The sequence below is a fragment of the Chiroxiphia lanceolata genome, chromosome 5 (assembly GCF_009829145.1).
Source record: "Chiroxiphia lanceolata isolate bChiLan1 chromosome 5, bChiLan1.pri, whole genome shotgun sequence".
Taxonomy (NCBI): domain Eukaryota; kingdom Metazoa; phylum Chordata; class Aves; order Passeriformes; family Pipridae; genus Chiroxiphia; species Chiroxiphia lanceolata.
The window spans coordinates 5,721,819-5,743,489 of record NC_045641.1 but is presented as its reverse complement, the minus strand read 5'-3'; the positions used below and the strand labels follow the sequence as shown (position 1 = coordinate 5,743,489).

At 39.6% G+C, this 21,671-nt stretch overlaps 1 protein-coding gene across 1 annotated transcript in view; it reads right to left on the bottom strand.

Annotated features, from left to right (window-relative positions):
* CELF2 (CUGBP Elav-like family member 2) overlaps positions 1-12,267 on the bottom strand; it is a 374,279-nt gene extending 362,012 nt beyond the window's left edge. Inside the window, 1 exon segment of the mRNA XM_032689527.1 lies at positions 11,840-12,267. Within this exon segment, the coding sequence (XP_032545418.1) occupies positions 11,840-11,892 (53 nt within the window). The 5' untranslated portion in view covers positions 11,893-12,267.
* Positions 12,268-21,671: the final 9,404 nt, after the last annotated feature.

Here is a 21,671-nt window from a genome sequence, read left to right as displayed (position 1 = left end):
GACTCTGTCTTTTCTGGTCAGTCTAATTTAATCCTTTACCTCAGAGAGATGTCTGCATTTATCTTTGATCACTGCCACATCAAGCTCCCAGGAATTAAATGAGAATCTTGTTACATTAAAATAGAGTTGTTTATAATCAGCCAAGCACAAGCTGTTGGTATGGCTAGCTGCCACACAAATCAAGGTTAAAACAGGCCAGGCTTACAGCTGAAATATAACTAACATGACATTATTCCTTCAGACATTTGGTTGGGCTGACAAATTTGTAGCTCTGTAATTCACACAATGTCCCCATGACATGTGGCAGTACAGCTATTGTGTATGGAGATTTTTATCATGGGAAGGGGGAGGGAGGGAAGTGTACATTTTCCTCATGCAACTCTTTCCCATAACAATGTCAGAATGCATGTTGACTTGCTAAAGTATACAATTTACCTATCTGAGAGTACACTAAGTTCAAATGGTGATGGATAATTATTTTAATGCAATGTAAAACTACCCTGCGGAACTCATTGGTCCAGAAAGTGGTTAAGGTACTGTATACAATACAGTTAAATAAAAGTATATTCTTTAGTAACAAAAGGCTTGAAAGATGTGTTCTTTTTTTTCTCATGCATTGCATCAATAAAGAAAATGTTGTTAGAATCCAGTATTAGGAAAGAAAATTCAACGAGTAGGATTATAATACTCTTGTATAACACAGCAATTGTCTCTTTAGATCAGACAGGAGTTTATTTTTATGTGACCTTCCATCCTTAGGAGGTACAAAAAGCCTCCGTGGATAGAGATATGTTGCCAAATAAGGAAAGATTCTCCTCAACCTCAGACAGTAGTTGGCCAAAACGTGAGGACTTACATCCTTCTCATTCAATTTAATCCCATCTGATTGTAGATGTTCTCATCACCCATAAAAATATATTGTTTTTTTCCCAGTTCTAAGCATTTGGCCTCCATGGTTTCTACTGGCATAGTATCCTGTGAGCTAGTTGCCACGTGGGTTATTGGTTTTAAACATTTCAGAAGGTTTTTTTTTTTTCTCTTTTGTGTTATGAAAACATTCAAATAACAAAAGCCTAAGTCAGAGTTTCTGAGAAGTGCTAGCTACTCTGTACAACTCTTTGCTTCTGTAATTAAACACTCCTCATAAGGAAGCCCTTCTAAGTCTGAAACTTTTAGCTAACTATTGCTGGAACCCCTCGGTTCAAGCAGAGTTTTTATCATCTTCCTGAAGGAATTCAAAATTGGCTGCTCCTGCTGAGACGACACAAAGATACCATATATAGGTAACTGCCCTGTTCCAGACCATCACATCTTAAGGAACTGTCATACATACTGATTATACAGCTCCCTCCCTGCAAAGCTGATTTTAGTCTGCAGTGCCACACTAAGTTTCCAGCTGCTGAAGAAATAAAACATGCCCAACTCTTTGCTGCAGAGCTAGTTCTGCTTTCCCATCCCACTTTCACCATGTAGATTTGTGCAAACTTCCTGTGTGGTCTGACTGCTGGTGTGTATTATAAGAACAAATAAGGGAAAAGTAAAAAAATAAATGCAGAACTTGTTCTTTCCTCCAGATTGTCACGTTTTGTGATGTTGCAACCTGGAGCCCGACGTTGTTTCATGTCCAAATCACAAGCTCACTGTATACACGGCTCATCTGCATCAACAGAACTTGTTTCCCCCCTGTTGTTATAGACTGTATTTTCATATTATCTGCTTAAGTTTAATCCACAGTGTGAAGTGCCAATACAGGATGTACAATGAACTTCACAATAACTTGCTGAGACTTCAGTGGGAAAACAAGGCAACAATTAGTAGTCAGATTGACACAGGTACACGGTACACTCAAGCTACGTTTCTGTACATTACAGGATATTTTGTTTCAAGGTGTTTTTCTTAAACAGTGGCTATGATGTTTTAGAGGGTTTTTTTGCCTTTTTGTGTGTGTGTGAGGTTTTTTGTTTATTTGGTTTTGTTCTGTTTTTTTGGAATTTTTTTCTCCCTCTGGAAATTAACTGAAATCTTCTCCTAGGACCTTTCTTGCTATGATGCATGTCCTGTAAACATCTGTAACTGTGGCAAAAATAATTCTGACAAAGGTAATTTCTCATGTGCATGTGAATAGGATGGAGTTGTGCCTCCTGGAACTGGACCTGCAGATTCATCCATGCTCATTCTTCTTGTTACTTTTACTCAACCACACAAATGTGAACAAAAGAAATTTTCTTTGCAGATGAAATTTTTTTTGTGCTATATTATCATGGCAAGAATAATTGCCTGTTTTTGTTGTTGGACACTCTGCTGTGCCTGGTTGAACAGTATATACAGATAAGATGGAGAAGAAAGCATGTAAAGTAGAATAACTGCATCCCAGACTCATACAGATAGAAAAACTCAGGTTGTGGTTTACTACAGAAACTATTGCTAGAGAAGGTACTTCTAAGTCAGGGGACCTCTTAATAAGAGACTAACTTGCTTTTTCTCTTGGGTGTGGAGAACTGAGGCTGCTTTTAAATTCTTATGACAAGAATGAGAGCAAAGATGTAAGAGAAGACCACCAAGTCCACATAAAATAACAATCTAGCCAATTTTGAGGCATCTGCAGTTGCACTTGTAACACCTGCATGCACAGTGTAAGCTCTCATTAATCACAGATTTTAATGAATCTCATGGTAAACAGAGCAGCTTTTGCAGGAATGAAGAAAAAAAAAAAAACCTAAAAGCCCCCACACCTTTAAAAAAAAAAAATCAGAAAACTTTCAGCTCAAATATGTAGCAAAAAAGCAGTTACTTTGCAATACTGCAAATTTGGCTTCTCCTGTCACCACTTCTCAATGATTTAAAGTTCATATGCAACTTATGTAGCTAGTTTACTCAGCTTGTCTTAGGTTTAAGTTTGTTAATAGATTATGGTAAATTTTTGTATCTACTTCATTGCTAATTAAAGAGTAAAGAGCTGGGTCATCTGTTTCTCTTAAACACATGAAAAAGTAACTAGAAAATTAAAACAATGTAACTTTATTCTCAAGAGCTTTTTAGAGTCCAGTCTTCAGACAAGAGTAAAACTGGGCATCAACAGGCTGGAATTAATTAATACAGTAAGCACTTTGACCAAGATATTTTTTCTTCTATTAGATCCAGAAACTTTATGCATAAAAAGGAAGATGTCAAGTCTTCTACAAAGCACATGGGTTCCAACTCCCAGTTACTCTAAATCAGCAGGTCTTTCTCAATGCAGCTTTGTCAGTTTGAGTCAGCTAGAAATCTAATCCCAAAAGTCACATAAAAGTCCCTGCCAATTAATTCGTGTTGGAGTCAATGAAAGTTTGCATCAGTATTCAAACACTTTTCTCCCCATCACCTCATTTGAGGCCTTTAATATCTGCCTCCCCCTTCCAAACGCATAATTCTTCCCAGACTACATAAATCCTTGATTTTGGCATCTCCAGCCGAAACCTGACCCCGGTCAACAACATTTTGCAACTCTGGGCAAGGTCAGTTTTTCCAACAAGGGCTGCAGGGACACCAACCAGCCTCAGCAGTGCCAGCTACAGGTGGGGCTGAAGATCTACCCCAATACCACACCAGGGCAGAAAGGATGTCCAGCTGAAGTTAGCAAACATTCCCAGCCCCTCTAATGACAGGGCACATAAAAATTAACATTCAGACACATAACACGGATCACAGACCCAGTACTTCTTGAAGGAAGTTTTATGGAAAACCATGCAAGCCTCACAGAGACTAGAAACCACCTCTGATTAATAAGCAGTAACCCCTTGCTTGCTTAAAACAAAGATTAATTACAGGCTAAGAGACTGAGAAGTTAAATTCATCCCACAAATGCTTGAAGGTGATTTTAGTTACTATTTGCAAAGTGAGGTAGTCTCAGCTTGAGATCTGCCAGTGCCTCCTAGTTCAGGATTAGAGTAATAGGAAGAATAGTGCTTAGTTGACACACAAAGATTAATTATATTGTGGATTTATAACCTATTTGGGGAGAAAGATTATTAAGTCCACATATTTTTCAGAACTGAAATGTCCACTGCTTCAAAGACTCACTTAAGTCCTTCCTATAACATTACTGTTTTCTTTGGGATCTGGAAACCAAGATTTAAAACTAAGAGTCTTAAAACTAAAAAACAAACAAACAAACAAACCAAAAAACCTAACCTCTTTCCTCTTTAAAACTTTCCATGGTATCTTACAAATCCTTGAATGGAATATGCTTAATCAAATCACTCAAAAGTCATACCAAGATTTTCAACCCCAACTAAGTTCTATTCATCTATTAATTTAATACAGAAATGTAGTCTGCTGTTCAGAAGTGTTAAGCTGAGAATCAGTGTTCTACTACTGAAGACTATTGCAAAATTACCTGAACAAGTAAATTAGTTTTTTAACAGATAAAAATTATCTTTACACAGCATTTCTGGAAGATAACTGGCTACAGCCAATTTAACTTGACATCTGGAAAAGAAAAGAAAATTCTAGGACAAGTTACATGACAGATTTTTCCAATCTGAAATCCATCCATTCCACAAAAGAGAGAGACAGTACAATCGTGACAATCACTGGAACCTCCCAATATTTCTACCTTTAGAAGGTCTTCACTTTCAAAACTCCGTTGCATAAAAACAAATGAACTGCAACAAAAAAGCCAGTGTCTGCAGATCAACAGGTGTTCAGTAACAAAGTCGTTCACTAACACCAGCTGGGGACTAACACAAGAACAGGTGTCCTAAAATCAGTGATCAGGACATCCCTCTGTTTCCAATGAATGCAAGGGCTTACCCATATGAGGAAAAAAAATGAGGAATTTCTTACACTTGTGATGAAACAGGGGGAAACACAGACAATCAAAGAAAAGAAATCTGAGAAATTATATAAAAATGCAATTAATATGAGATTAGGTTTGAAGCTTTTTTTTTTTTTAATTAAGGAAAATTAGAGTATAATCAGTAGAAGCTTGTTTAGCTGCTCATATTGAAAATGCTACACGGTAACATTTAGGTTATGATAAGGTTTTTTTTAGTTCCACTGAGCATTTTCAGGGATATTAGAGCTCCTGAAGTCTGAACAGATTCGTTGGGAGACAGTGATACACACCAGACGACACCCATAGGGAACAGTTAGAGTATTTTCCTAAGAGATAAGAAATTCATCTCTGGCACAGGTCAAGCAAAGGAAAATCTTAGTAACAAAGACTGCAAATCTCTCTGCTTTCACCTTCCTTTGCTCCCTCCTTGGTACAGCATCTTGAGACTAGCAGGGGTGCAAGAGATCTTTAATGAACCTTGAAAAACACGAAGCCTAACAACTTTTTGGAAAAAAAGCTGATGAGTGCCGGGAATTTGTGTGGCTTGTCCTTGGTGCCTTCTTGGAAAGACAGAAATAATGAAGTAAATGAGTGAGGAATTACTTGTTCTCAAAAGAATCAAATTCTAGTTTCAGTTAAATAAATTATTATTATGAGGGCAGGTGGTGAAAAGCCCAGCCCAAGGCTGAGCCCCGACTGCTGTGGCTCTATAGGACTGATCCATACATCTCTATAGCCATGAAAAGTTTACAGCCAAAGTAGATAAGACAGGTATTAACAGGTCCATTTTACCAGTGGGAACTGAGGCACACAGAGATTAAGTAACTCATCCAAACTGACACAGAAAGCCTGGGAAAAGCGTGAAATTATAACCTTATCTCTCAAGGCACAATGTAAGGCTGCCACTGCCCGGTTACCTTCCCTGTGTAAAGGCAATTTCCTCCTAATTTCAGTTCCACTGAGTGCAGAGCTAGGCAGAGCTTAAAATTTGCAATGGGTTACTTATGAAAGAGCTGCCAAGATCTGCAGGAGTGCATTAGGACTGTCACTGATTTAAGAGATGAAGATGATGAAATGGTAGAAGAAAGTCAGCATCGTTAAATAATGTGTGCAGGAAAGTATGATCCTGCTTTTACCTACATCCTGAAACATGTGCATCCGTGTAACTGGATGTCAGTAATCACCAGTCAGAAAAGAAATTATGGGGTATAAAAGACGAAGAAATGATACAACCTCCACCTCCTCTCAAGAGGAAGGAACCTAAAGTCAATGCCTCAAGGCCTTAGCAGGGAAACCACTCCAAACAGCTTCCACATGTCCCAAAACATGGATGGAACACAAATTGACACGCAAAAGAGCTCTTCCAGTGCATTGCTTTGCTAGCATATGCAACCAGAGTAGCAAACCACAGAATTTATTTGCTGCAAGATGTTCTGGATTCAAAGTTAAAACTGCAAAGTCCATCAGATAAATCCATGGAGAAAGTAACCATCAGGGAAAACCTGTTGCTGCTGGCACGGGAAGTCCCTGAACTGCAGATTACCAGTGGCTGGCAGAGTGTTACTACTCCTACTATCTTACTGGCATAGATTCTGGCTAGACAGTTGTGTTACTGGAGCAGTAATTTTATATTATGTTTTAGGAGTTAGGGCAATTTAAATAATTAGGCAAAGGAACAGAGCAGCAACAGTAAGTAAACCTCTTTGTGAGAGATCATTCATTTGAATTGGATGGTTAAATCCCCCATAAAGCACCTGGAAGATTTAACAACTCATGTCCAAATGAACGAGATGTAATAAGCTTGTACACAGGCTTGGTATGAAAAGTGGATTGTTTTTAGCAAAACGGTAGAGAATAACCTCTTATTGAAAAGAGTGATAGTGAATTTTAATCAGAGGAAAAGAAAGGTGCAAGAATAAATCTGCACAGGCTTAGAGGAGTACTAGATGACTTTCTCAGCCATCAACAATAAATGCAGGAGTGTATTACATCCTAATCTGTTATTTTCTCTTATCTTTACTTTTTCAATCATCCCATATATCCTGCCTTTTTAATGGCTTTAAAAAAAACAACCAAGAAAAACTGCCCATATTGTCCTCTACAAAGTGCAGAAGAAGCACAGATACAAAACATGAAAAAAAAGATTAAAAATTCATGCTTCAAAATAGCTGGCCCTAATTTTTCATCCCAGTGTGATTCACATGAGTGACTGTAGAGTTACACATTCAAACCGAAAGGAGAGGAATCCACACTGTGTTTTGCTGCTCATATTTATCTTATCAGAACTTGGCAACAGCCACCATCCCCTGGTGATTGTCATCTGTGTCACGACCTGGGACGTGTGTGACCCTCACTAACATCACCTTCAATGCCACCTCTGACACCATCAGTATTTGTAGAGTGGTAAACTGGAAAACCATTTCTCAAATGTGTTTTCAGTTATTACAAGATACACACACCCTCTTTTCATGCCTTTTTTTTTTTTTTTAAAGTGAGCATATTGTGGCAATTATGAGGGAATTTGTATTCTCCACTGACATCCGAAATTCCATTATCTGTATTTCATGGTGGTGATGGAGTCCAGAATTACATCCCTGGGCCAAATTTTCAGGGTTTGTTTTCTTTTGTTTTTTGAGTACCGGATGGAGAGAACATTGTCCAGGTCCTCAGAGTAAAGCACTCGTGAAATGTTTTCTTTTTTTTTGCTCCTTTCTCTGAGCGGTTTTGTGCTGGGGGTCCATGCATTAACTGATACGTTCAGATACTGAATACAACACAGGATGGCTTCTCTCAAGCTTTGCTAAGATGAAAAAGCAAAAGCCAAAACAGAAACAAGGTTGGTATCACTATAATAATCTCGATTCTTTTTTTCTTTGCCCACAACCAAATTGGAGCTGTTATGTCTACTTTCCTCCCCCTTCCCCAATTTGAACACTTTGAAGCTATTTAACGCACCTCAATTCACAGGCAATCACGGGAACGGGGTGTGGGGATGGGACTATTTGCCCAAAATAGCTCATAATACAAATATAAACGAGGCTGAAATTGCTCTTCCTGGCCTGGACTGACTTGCCAAGCACGAAAAAACCACTTTTTTTCCTGAAAAGCCAAGCCATTAACAGGCTGTTTGGATGTTGTTTGTGGTGGAAAAAGACATTTTGGAGAGAACATTTGAATTGGTACATCCGCCTGACACATGACGTGTTGCAAACAAGATGTTCCCAACTCCACCAGCCAAGTTGGATGGGCCAGTTGAATAGGACTTGTGAAATTAGGATGATCTGCATGCAGAGCAGCACAGCAAGATTTGCTGCTTCCCAGACTGTAACCTGACCACTCATCTGAGTGAAAACTCCTACTCTGTGCTTGGATTTCACCTTGAGGTTGTGAAGTCAAGTTAAAACCAACTTTAAATTTTTTTTTTCCTAGCAATATGCCATAGAAAGGTCACATATTTCTTCAGACAGGAATGCAAAGGAGTACAAGGTTTTCACGTATACAGGTAACTCATGTGGTTTATAGTACTGAATTTAGCCTTGCTGGAGAAAAATTAAGGGAGAAAAGCAACAGAGGAGACATGCCTTGAGGGATTACTTTTTATTTCCTCCTCCTTTTTGTGTCTCCCCTTGCCAGGCTACTGCTCTGCTTTTGCTGTTGTAGGGGTCCAGAGCACAGGTCTCTTCAGAAACAGTTGTCCCTGTCACATATGAGGAACAAAACCACACCCTGGAAGCATAGAGGAAGTTATGAACAGGGATTAGAGACTTTTCTGAAGTCACAGCAGCTGATCTTGGTCTCTCTTGTGCACTGAGGGGGCTTAACTCCCATCTCATTTTGGGGATGGGTAAAGGGGATTTCTGTGTCTGGGGAGGGCTGGGTGAGCACACACCCTTTGCTGGTAAGGTTCTGAAGGATTTTAAAAAGGTCTGAAGTTTTGCCAGTCTCTCCTGGCTCCAAGGAATGCAACAAGACATGGCACTTACTGTAATCACACTATGAAAAGCGAGAAGACATCTATCAGGCACTGGTATGTTAATGTCACAGCATGGATTTTATGCTGGGAGCTTATCCCAAATGAGAAAACAGGAGGAAAAAAAAAAAAATCACGGGCTCTCTTTCCAGTAACTTTGATATTCAGGTCGCTATCAAGAAATGCACATTAAAATGTGTTGGAGCACTTGTATTCCCCTCTCTTACTGTAACATGAAACCAGAGGGTGTTGAGACCTGCCAGAAATTATTGCAGCTCTCACTGTCCTACCTCAGACAGACCCAACAAAAGAGGGAGGCCTGATGTAATACTATATATACGCACATCATATTGCCATTTATTGGTTTAAATACCTCTTCTAGCTCTCCCAGCTCAGCTGGATGAAGTCCAGCAAAACCCCTGCCATCCTCCAACACCACCTCTCTCCCTCCTTTTAGGCTTCACCACCAACCACAGCCTTGCCTGTTGTTATGTTGCACCTTTATCTTCATTATTACCTTCATTCAGAGGTCAGAGGATGAGCTTCCAGTGGATTTGGGGAGCAGGGCAGAGGAGCCAGAGCTCAGCCGAGATGGGGGTAACCAGCACTAAGGCAGCCCATAGCTGCTCTTTCCTCCTGGGAATTATTAAGTCCCAGTGTAAGTATTCCCACCTGCTGCCTCCCCAGGATCTGCATCGTTCAGTCTTTTTCCAACTAAGCAGGTCTCAAACTGAACGAGACCCAGAATAAATTACAGGGGGTGCAGAAGGAAAACAAAACTGAGAATTTGCTGCTGTACTCTCTGGCTGATCAGGGCATTTGCTACAGCAACTCATTTGAGTCTGAAAGAATTGTTTTGTGCACCTAAAAGAAACACACAGAAACATTTCTCTATTTCTTATAAATATTAGCTACAGGCTCCTTAGGTTTGTGGAGGGGAGACACTAAACCCAGGAACCTTAAAGGCATCAAACAGGTTGAAAATTAGCGTGCAGAAAAAGAACTAAAATATATAAGAAAAGGTAAAAGTGGCATTGGAGTGTAATAAGTCACAAGCCATATGAGCTGCATGTTGACTTCTAGCTCTTTTTTTTTTTCTGTCAGCGATCATTCCACTTATATTGCCTTTTCCCACCTCTTAACCGTCTGCATCCTGTAGCTGAGCTGCACATTGTCACATCTAGGCAGAGCTGCTGCTGTGGTCATACACAGAAATATCCAGATATAATCACATCTTTGACTGACTTTGTCTCCATACAGTTGCAATCTCCAGATTCACACACGAAGTTGGGAAACTTCAGGCTTGTTGTAGGGGAAAAGTGCCAGGGAGATATTTCTTCTACAATCATATAAACACATAATTTTTCTAAGTAAACAGGATTCTTAGAGAGGGCAACATTGTCTCCTCCTTAAATCTTCATGACTTTCAAGTCCTCTGTGTCACCCCTGAACTCAGCACAAACTTGGCATCACCTGACTTGTCTAGCAGAGCAATCAGAAATAGTCTCATAGAGCTAGATAAACTTAAAACAATTCCTAGAATAGCTTTTCTGGAGCACGCACGCCGTAAAACAACACATATGGAGCTCTGCAAAAACACTTCACTGACATTCGTTGGTGGTGACTCACAGAAGTCACCCCGGCTCTGGGCCGATGCGGGGTGACCACCCAGCCCCGATGCCAATCACAGCCCCGCGCTCCACCATCCTGCACAACGCTGCATTTGAGCCAGCGTCCTCACTGAACTTCTGGAAGTCAAATAGAAACTCATCATCCTGTGCCGACAGCCCTAAATGACTTGAAAAATAAAATAAAATAAACTTGCAATAAGCCCGCTGTGCCAAGTCTCATACCACAGACAAGGAGAGAGGATCCCAGTCCACATTCCTACACAGAGGCTCAGAAAATGGTCAGAGAATTTTAGACGTCTAAAATAGAAAGTTCAGTGAGGAAAAAAAAGCCTTAGTCATGGAAGTAGAGTTTATATTTTGACTTTGAAGGGTTGTTTTTCCCCTGTCAGTTCAGAACACAGTAAGATCTTTAAAACATTGTATCAAGAAGCTAAAGTATACTTTAAAATAGTATTATTGCATACATATCATAGTAATATCACAATTCATACCCCCCCAGCCCCTGCAGTTTACTCATTTTAAAAAAGATTATTAGGTACAGCTTCATGCTTTACATAAAAGCTGAGGGAAATCTATGAAACTTTAAATTTAACTAATTTTATAATTTTTGCCATCTACATTCCCACATGTTTCCAATGTCTTAGAGAAGTTTCTGCAAACCATGTGCAAAGTTTTATATGTCCGGATTCTCAATAAAGCAACACCGGGCATTTACAGCAGGATTAAATACGGACATTTAACACTGTGGATCTTTGATATCTGCAGCAGGCATTAACGGGGATTTCCCCCCACCTTTTATCCTTTTGCAGTTCAAGTTACCATTTTTCACTGTGCAAATTAAAAAAAAAAACAAACCAGCAGCGCTGAAGGTAAAAAAATAAAAAGGTAAAAAAGTAGCACCTTTTAAGTGCCAAACAAATGCCTTAGGAGAGACAACAAAGTGTGGAAGTTTCAACAACAACATGAAACAAGGACTTTAGTTCCCCTTCCTTCCCCCAAGACTATTTTCCACTTCTCGATCAACTTTCATGCTGTTTTTTTCGCTCCTCTGGTGTTTCCCACCCATTCCCATGGAGAGTACAGTGAGGGAAGCGGAGAGTTAATGCTGCAGTTGCAACTGGTGTGAGCCTTTACTATTAACTTGAATTTACGGAGCAATCTTTCCTTAAAAAAGAAATAATAATAATAATAAAAAAAAATCCTCACTGCACTGTAAGACTGAGAAGCATATTTAAAAAATCTCTCTCGAGTCTCTCTAAACATCTGCTCAAAGGTTTTGCTGTATCTTAAAAGGGCTCTAATTACTAGAAACTCCTTTCTTACTTAAGCCCAGGGCTCACATTTCGATTATAACTCAAGCTCCAGTTAATTTAGGTCTAAACCCAAAATGCCTGTACCAAACAGAAGAAAACATAGGCCTACCTTAAAACTTTCCAGCTTTTCAGAGGATCCAAGTCAGAGATTATAGACACCATTGTAGTAATAATAACAATAAAATATATATAAGGAAAAAAAAAAAAAAGGAAGAACAACCACGGCAGGGAAGGCTAACCACAAAAGCAGCAAGTACTCTACTCAGTGTGGGAATGACAACAAACCCAGCACAGCTCTTCCTCCTTCTCAAGCTGATAAGCACTTGTCCCAGCTTCTCTCCACCCCCAAAATCAATCTTGTGCTATATTGCTTCACAGTCCTAGTTTCATTTCTTCACCACTACCTTTTAAAGCCCTTGTAATCTGCTCCAACTGATCAAATTTGACCTTTTTGTAGTCCACTTTATTCTAAGCACAGCCCTCAGTTAAATCTCTCTTTATTAACACCGTCCTTCTTGGCTTTCTTTTGGAACAAACACAGCTCAAGCTCGAAGCCTCCAGCCTTTGCCAGCAATCATTTACAGATTACTGCAAGCTGCAGTCTTCTCCTTTTGGGTATTTTCTTCCACCTCTGAGGTTTGCTTTTATATTATTTTCTGAAGGTTGTTGGGGGAGGTGTCTCCCTTTCCCTGTTCTGTGTAGGTTGGAGTTTGACACTTTTAAAGGAGGGACATTCTAGTACAACTCCTCTCCCACCCTTCCCTCCTCCCCCTATCCTTCACCCCCATATAGAGAGATAGACACATTAAAAATAGTTCACAACCTTTTGTATACAGAAGAATCTTTCTCCCCCTTCTTTATTTTTTAAATATCTTAGAATTTATAGAACTTATACACTGAAGCTGTGCCTGAAAATAGTCTGATTTAAAGCAAGACTAGTATTATGGTGGAATAATAAAAGGTCTAATAATTCAAAGCCAGATGTAGCCCTTTGGCTGTTTGAAAGGGGAAAAAGTGTCTATATAGTTCCATTAAATGCATTTCTTTTTTGTTGCTACTTAAAATATAAATGGTAAAGCATCTTCCAGATTACTATAGTGATGTGAAAAGTTGTGTAGCTGCTGCTAGTGTGTGTTTACTTACCAAAATCTAGATGACTAGCTTCTTTTGTGTTTCTGCAACACTTTTGACATTGATTTCCCTGTATTTAAAGACTTCTCTTTCGCATTTTTCCCCCTCTAAATGTTTTCCATTCATCCTGTGAATGACTGTACCCTCTCCTTGAGCTCCATGGATTCATTAGGATTCCTGGAAATTCCCAAATTAAAATTCTTTTGGGGGGAAAAAAGCAAAACTGTACCTCATGAAGTGTTCAGTCAGAACCAAACTACCCCAAATGGCAGAAACTTCCACTTTGCTATTTATATCACAAGCATATGCTCCTAGTTTCCCTCTGCCACCAGTTCTCCAAAAACAATATTAAGATCAGCCCTTGTAAGTTACAAAGAAGCAGTAACATGATGGTCACATAGAGATTTAGGAGATTTGACAGTGAGTGACACACTCATGAAAACATAATAAAGGGTATTATAAGACATAATAAACTTTTAAGGCTATTTTAAGTCTTCCACTGCCTCCTCCTTCGGTGAGTTAAAACTCGAACTGTGTCTGGACTGTTTTAGGGCTCCCTGGTACCCTGTAGGCTGGGTTTGGGCAGCCTGAACCCCTCCTTTGCTGGTTTTACAAGGGCAGCACAGTCTTACCCTTGCCAGAAGGCGACACTGACGCTTCCCACTGCCCAAAAAAGATAACGTGACCATTTAGTCTGCCAGACAGCAGCCTCGAGATAGTGGTCAAACAGAAACAACCAGTTTTAAACTACCTAGATACAAAATGCCTTCTTTGTTCAAAGGCCAGAGCTTCATTGACCCCTCATTTAGGAGAAACACTGAGTCATCTCCTGCCTGTTTCCCCCCCCCACAGCCAGGTGAAGCTCCTGGATCAGCATGTGGGGCTGTATCAGTCGATCAGTTTATCAAGTCAGGCCTCAAGTTCAGACTTTGGAATGTTACATCCTCCCCTAGGCAACGTTTCCAACAGTTTTGCTTTATCTCCAAGGGGTGTAACAAGGATAAACACATCAGGGACAGAGGTGGTGAGATTACAGGTGCAGATCTTGGGAAGGAGGGTGGAGGACAGCTGGAGGTTACAGATGTTACACCTCCCTCCCAATAGCACTGTGGCACAGGGTGTTTCTCACCTGATACACACATATCTCTGAGCACTTCTGCAGAGATAGGGTTGTATCCAACTCTGGAAACTTTGGGCCCTATGTTTATTTTCCTACAGGTGGTGGGTTAGATGCTTGTAATGGAAAATTAAATTCAGCTGTTTCTTTGTGGAGCTGAGTTGATGGAAACTGAATAGAAAGAGGTTGGTCAGTGTCTCTTTGCTCCCCCCTAAAAGTTTGTAAACCACCCTTATACAAGTTAATCCCTCATTTGAAGCCGGGCAGGACATCAGTGGTTACAGCACAGTGCCTTTTCTCTTTCCTCTCCACCTCACTGCCACATTTGTTGATTTGAGAGCTAGAGTCACCTATTTTCCCATGTAAACTTCTCATAGAATATTTCATATTGATGAGGAGGCTGAAATTAAGAAAGGCTTCAAGCTTAACCTGCAAAGAACAGAACTTTCAAAATATCCTGTCCTGTTGGCGAGCTCAGTTTGAGTCCTTTTCACATCCCATCTATACAGTGTTAGAGGTCAAAGCAAGAAAGGGGCAGATGTTTTGTCTTTATACCCCACTTGGGGACCTAAGTTTTTTCAATTTCTGTGTGGGTCAGGAGTCTGAGAGCTACAAGGGTAAGAGACCTTTATATTAAGGTCAGAAGTTCCTGCATCCCTAGACCTCGAGGACAAGACACTCAAGATGGAGTGGAAAAATATGGAAAAACCGAGGCCAAGAGAAACATCTCAGCCCTGTCCTCCCTTTCAGATCACCGCTAGACCTACCCTGAGCTCCGGTGCATCAAGATCCTCAGTGTCTCTTAATCTGTTCATCAAAAAAAATCCACAAACTATATCTATTTCCAGAATTTTCTCTCTAACAACTACATTTATACTTTCCCGTATTTTTCACTGTCTTCCCACAGAAAGCGCTCTGTTATTTCCTCCAACATATCCTTGTGAAAACTATACTGTAGGAACAAATATACTTATGCCTTTCCCATTTCCAATTATTATGGTTATTTTAATTGTTTTCGTCTTAAACTTTTCATGTCTGGAGCGAAAGCCATGTCTCCATTTTGCTGGACCTGGCTGGCCTTTTGCCAGCTTTTCCTACAACACCGAAGAAAGTCACTATAAGCTTTCTAAAAATAAAACTAGGAGATCAAGTTTAGTACAGAGAAACTTGCGACAGGCAATGGATTTTCCAAAACAGCCTCACGCATTTCATACAGCGTGTAGCTATAGTAGGAGAAAACAAATAAAACAGAAAAAAGACAGAAACCCTCTGTAAAATTATTTTAACTCTTGTGCTTAGATAGTGGACTTCATCCCAGCTTTTAGCTAAATGTTTTCTTCTGTTGGGGTTAAGGACTTTGCCTACAAAACTTTTATTCTTATGCTTTAAATTTCCTATGATCTTCAGCTTGTTTGCCAAGAAACCGCCAGCACATCTGTGAAATATTACTTAAGCAAATTTATTACAGTTAGCCAGAAGGCAACTATCCCAAAAGTTCCCTCTACCTGCTGAAATCCAGCCTATTGTATGATTTGGGTCTTTCGTGCCATAACATGTCCCTCCAGTGAGAGCTTATCAGTTCTCAGTTAATATGATAAAGAAGTACAAGCTTTCCAAGATTTTTGAGTCATGTTAAAGTAAATGTATATATATGTACTTTTGAAAACAACATTCCTGTATACACACATACACAAAAGGATCTCTAAGCAATGTCATCATCCTTAGTTTAGACAGCTGTGGAGTCAAAAAAGTTCCAGATCAGCTAGCTACAAACATTTGAAGGTCAAGTACAGGACAAAGCATTTAAAAAAGCATGAGGAATGATGGCTACTGAGGATTAGAAAGATGATTTTATGTCATGAGATTTTTTTTTTTTTCCCTCCAGGTATTTCTTTACCAGAAAACTATTGGACTGAGAACTTGATAGTCTTGGGCAGGATAATAAACCAAGCATAGTAAGCGGTTTGGGTTCGTTATTTCATCTTCTGTCAAGGGTGTTATCTCATTCAAAATATTTTAGGAGCCAAGGAAGGTCTGCCAAAGCACAACCTTTTAGCCAAGGTGCCCAGCAGCCTGGTTATCAGGCAGTAGTAGAGAAATAAATAACCTTCTAGCATCTTCCCAAGCCATATTTTCCATTGCTCTTTCATACAAAGCAATATTAAGTTATTTGAAAGAAATCTTGGTCTTTTACCAGGAAAACCTCATTCTCCCGGGGGAGCCTGTTGTTAAACAAAAGCTCAGCTATTAAAGAATGGCCTCCAACTTCAGGGCTGCTGTTGGGGGCTGATAAAGGCTCTTCTCCAGACTGTCTCATGCTGTCCCTCCCCATCAGCCTTGCCACCCCCCTGCCTCTCCTCCCAGTCCCTAATGCCTCGCCTTTTAAGCAATGGAGTGACTAATTGAAAATGCATTCCAGCACTTTACAAGCTGCTTTTTCTTTCCTGCTGACCAGCCAAATGTTTTAAAGTTGGCAAGTTGCTGTTTTAGCTTGGGAACTTGAGCACTTGTTCATGGCCTGGATGTATGAAAAAAATCTGGCTGAATTTGATAATTCCGCTGAATAAAAAAATTATTAAAGGTCTTACTTCTAGAACTGGTATAAGTAAATCCAAGTATTATTATGAATCTTCAAAGCCAGTCCATTCTCTCTTTGTGAAATACATCATTTGCGAGACAAGAAATTTTAAGTCTAAGAAATGCCCAAAGTTGTGCACTGGTACTTATACAGAACCAGAGGAAAACCAGTCACAAACAGATATAAATCCATCTGACAATTACGCTTTGGGAAAGAGAGAACTGTAACCAAAACACCCTGGAGACAGTAGTCACTGATTCAGGGCGGGTCAATGGCCAACTGGGCTGGGATTCAGCACATCTTATCACACACAGTAACTTAGAAGTCAGCTTCATCCAGCAGCTGCAGAGATTGAAGGGTTTTGTTTCCTTGCTCATTGTACAAAGCCTGCACTTTAACAGTTAATCATTAACCTTAAATTGCATAAATGTGTCTCATACTTATCGACTTCTCACTTCTACAGTCTGCAGAGACAAACTTTCAAGAGATGGTATTTTTTTAATACTGATGGTGATTTTAATGGATTTTCGAGTACTTTCAGGTTTTGCTCATGACAACTGCCGCAATAAAAAGCCTTGTGAACAAAGATGTGTTTTGTGCCTATTCACCTAGCAGAAAATCACTATTACGACATACTTCATTATGAGAGAAATGCTTTCCAGCCTCTCTGAAGAGACAGTCATCCCCAAACTCCCATCAGCCTAATTGTTTTTAAGGTGTTTGTAGTTTGCTTTAAACAGCATACGAGACCAGCATTTACATCCTCTGCTAAATTTCTCTTTATTGGCCAGCAGGAGGGTTTCTTCGTTCTGCAGCACTGACGGAGCGAGAACACTTCTGTAGTCCGAGGCAGGGCTTGCCCTTCCTAACCCAAAAGAAAGAATGAAAGAGAAGAAAAGCTCCTTGTGTTTGCCAGACATGTTCAAAAAGAGCTACTTGCACCCCCCAATCTGCTTCTTTCATTCCATTTGGCAGAGTCATGGGTCAAATTTGGTAGAGAAGAAAATAGCAGCCGTTAACCGTTCCGGCGCCACAGCAGACTGAGGAGCCAAAGCCAACACTGTCTGTCTTTGCATTTCCATTCTTTTGGTGTCAGGTCATACAGTGAGCACCAAAAGGTCCTTATGAAGCCTTATGAAAAGGTTATTGTTCAGGCTGCCTTCCTAACGTAGTCCAGAAAATAAAAACATCGATAATGACCTCAATAAGTGCTTTGTCGTGAAGGCCATGTTTTCACATGGACCACAGCTGCATTTCTACACTCCCAATGCCATCTCATGCAGTGATGAAGAATAAATCTAAGAGTAATTAAGTTATGCTGAATGCATATTGTGAAATGTTTAGGAAACCATTTCCAAAGAGACAAAGGAAAATTAGTGGCTCCGTATCCATATCTGTCTTTAATAGACTGTTCAAATATTTACCTCTGGTTTTCTGTCTGTCACAGAAGTCCAAGGAATAGGATGATTATTGGTAAGGGACTAGGTGGAGATATTCAGTTAAATCCTCTCAGTGTCTTTCCTTTTGACATTGAGAAAACTATTTTTTTATCTATGCCCTACTTTCCCATCTGGGAGGGACAGACACCAGCCTAGCAATCTACAGAGCAGAATGTTAGGAACTTAATAGAAGACACAAAAATTGGCAGCTTAATGAAATTCCCTCCTTTTCAAGATGGTTTTAAGTCTAAATCAACTGAAATACTGGTTCGTCATTCAGTGTAAAAGAACATGATCTGTTGAGACAGATGGTTTCTACCACTTCAAAAATTTAAGAGTTGTAGAAAAGTGAGGAACCCCTGAAGCTTTAAAAAGTCACCTATACCATAGCCTTTAAAATGAAAATAATTTTAGAGCTCCAAAGTCCTAGAGGGAAACAAGGGAAAAAATAGCAAAAGGTAATAATTATGAAATTAAGAAAATGGTGAAATAAATCTTCCATTTCTGAGATTCATGTTTATCAAACTACATTCAAACACATGATTTTGAAGGTGTCAACCACAAACACCTACTTTATGCATCGAGCTTATATATCTTTTAAACAGAGAGAGAGACACCAGGTCCCTTGTGACAGTGTGCTTTGCTATTGACCTAAAGATGATAACGTGAGTAGGGAAGGAGAAAATGCTTCAGACACTGCAGCAATCCCATACATATTTCATATAAAGGCGCAGAGGAGCATCCTTTTAGCCTGTGTATGAACTGCACCAGCACAGGCTGAGTTTACGTCCGACGCTGGTCAGGGTCTGAGATTTGCTGTACTCACTAGAGATAACACTGTTTCATTTTCCCTTCCTATTACAGAGGCTGGGGGAGAGCTGACAAAATAGGAAGGCAACTTTTTGCCGTAACAGCTGGCAGGAGATTTTTACAGACATAAAAACCAATTAAGTGTCCTGATTCTGGGCATGTAACTCCCCCGGAGCCTTTGTTTAGAAGTGCTTATCTGCTTGCATAGGCACAAGCATCTACAAATCCATGTACAGGTGTGTGTGTATCTAAACAAAGCACCACAGAGAGCACTGAAATAAGCTGTTGCTCTCCTGAGAAAAACCCCAACATGTTATCCCTGGGAAAACAGTACAGGAGAGAGTTTTGTAACAGTACTACTTCATCAATAGAAGGCTGCAATTAAATTCCATTCTAAAGGACAACTTATCCATAAAAAAGTTCACTTTAAAGGTCCTAATTCAGGGAAAACCAGAGGAAACTTTTTTTCTTATATGGTGAATGCAGTTGTTTACCTTTATTACCTAAAGAAACTTTTATTTCTGAAAAAGCAATGCCATGTTTTTTTCTGTTTCTGAGGACTACTTGATTTTAAAAAAGCATGACATAAATGTTCATTCATTCCCATGTTGGTGATTCCATTACTTCCTACATCCCTTCATAAAAGTTTTGTATCTTTCAAAGAGCATTAATAGCTATGGTAGCCCAGATTACATTATTTACATACAACAGGTCATAGTTTGTTTACAGGAGATACTTCCTTTCTGTTCAAAGATACTCAAAGTCTCATGTCACAATTTCTTTTCCTTGCTGACCTCATTTACACAAGCCCAAGCACGTTAGTGATTTTTCTCCCAGACAAGGCCTAGGCTGTGATTCCAATAAAGACAAGCACAGGTCCCCATGTTGAAAATAAAACATTTTTATTGCTTTCTAAACCTCGGGCATAAACATTCATTGCTTCATCTGACAAAATCCAACCCATAAAGACTGCAAAAAGAGTGAGATTAATAGAACCAACTTTCTAGAACATTGCACTACCCTCAAGACACTGTATGTCCTGAAAATTGTATATCTTAAAGTTTGGCCCAAGGAACAAGGAAAATACCCTTCTTTTCTCATTTGGGTGTTCAGTTGTTACACCTTAAACAAATCCACACTTCTCTGGAAACTGCAGGACCTAGTAAGGGCTGAGTGCCCCAAGTCTGGATTGGATTAGTTGCTATTCATGGGGTGTCCTTGGGAAACTTCCTCATTTCACAGGTTCCTGGTGTGTCAGGCAAGAAGAAATGAGTAGATCTGGCTTGGATTGGAAGAGGCTTTAAAGAGCATCTTGTTTCAGCCCTCCTGCCATGGGCAGGGACACTTTCCACTACACCAGGTTTCTCAAAGTCCCATCCAACCTGGCCTTGAACATTTCCAGGGATGGAGCAGCCAAAAGCTTTCCAGATAACCTGTTCCAGTGCCTCACCACCTTCACAGTAAAGAATTTCTTCCTAATATCTACTTTAAATCTACTCTCTTTCAGCTTCCTATCTTAGATTTCACTGCTCCCCCATCTGACAGAACATTAGAGGACTGAATTACAAATTGTCTTTGTTGCTAATCGTCTGGGAAGGATTTCAGTCTCTGCCTGAGGAAATCAGGAGGGCAAGATAGTACTGCTTTTCATGATAGCTTCTTCAAATAATTTATATTTCTCTCTTTTAGTTTGTATCTTGTCTGGAAATGAGAAGTTCCAGCTGCTGCTAATTATTCCCTACCAAGTAGTTTGAGAAAGCTTTTTCCTCTTGCAGAAATAGGTGTCTAGTCACTAACCAAGGTGCTTTTAGATACCCCCAAGCCTTCTTTTTTCCCTTTTTCTTTTAGTTACTATCTCCTTAAGAGGTAAGTAACCTTCTTTTCAAATTATGGATGCTGCATCTAAAATTCAAGCTCATTTCATGATGTCAATAGTGAGTTCAGGCTTCATGTTGACATTATTGATGACAAAGCTGGGCCTAACATTTTTCCCAAAACACAATCATCCAGCTGAGGCCTGTTTGGGATATTAATTGGCCTCTGTTCAATTCAGTAAACTGTGCTCTGCTGGTCATGAACAACCACAATCTTTCCTAGACTATCAAGGGATGCAAAGTTCAGAGCCTTGAGTGCTAATATTTTTCTGTTGTATTGTCATAGAGGAATGGAATTTTTAAAGGAACTCCTGATTTCCATTAGTAAATTATTAGTGAAATATTTTTTTTCCAAACTTTTTTTATCTTTTCTTGTATTTTCCCTTTTGTTGATGAATTAAGCATCCCATGTGTATGTGGGGCAGCCCAAATGTCTTTTTTGAACTCACACAACCACGGCCATGGTCATGTTAAGGCAAATAATAATTCCCTTTTGGTGCAGATCAACCCAACCTACACATTTATGATCCATTCCCAAGAAATGTTTCTAGCTATCTAAATTTCTACAAATTTGAAACTGCTTTCATTATCCTTAGATGATACAGGCAAATAATTCTGTTGTGTTTCAAATACAGAACCAAAATATTTGTCATACAGGATCTAGAAAAGCCCTTAGTACACTTCTGTCTTTCATGATGTGCTATTAAAAACTTTACCTCTGGGTAGTAATGACCTATATCAAGAGTTCATATACAAAAGGTGGTGTGAAACTGCTTTAAAAGAAACTGTTTGAAAAGAATATTCAGCATGCAGGAACAATACCATTTTCCATCCCCACCCCTATATGCTGAAAGTCTGTCAGATCTCGCTGAAGCAAATTCCTACTTGCCAGGTCCCATTTGGCCCCTCTCCCCCACCATCACAGGTGAAAACCATTTTAGTGAATCCACCTGAACTGATATTTCAAACTCTTGTCTGAGCAAAATAACTGT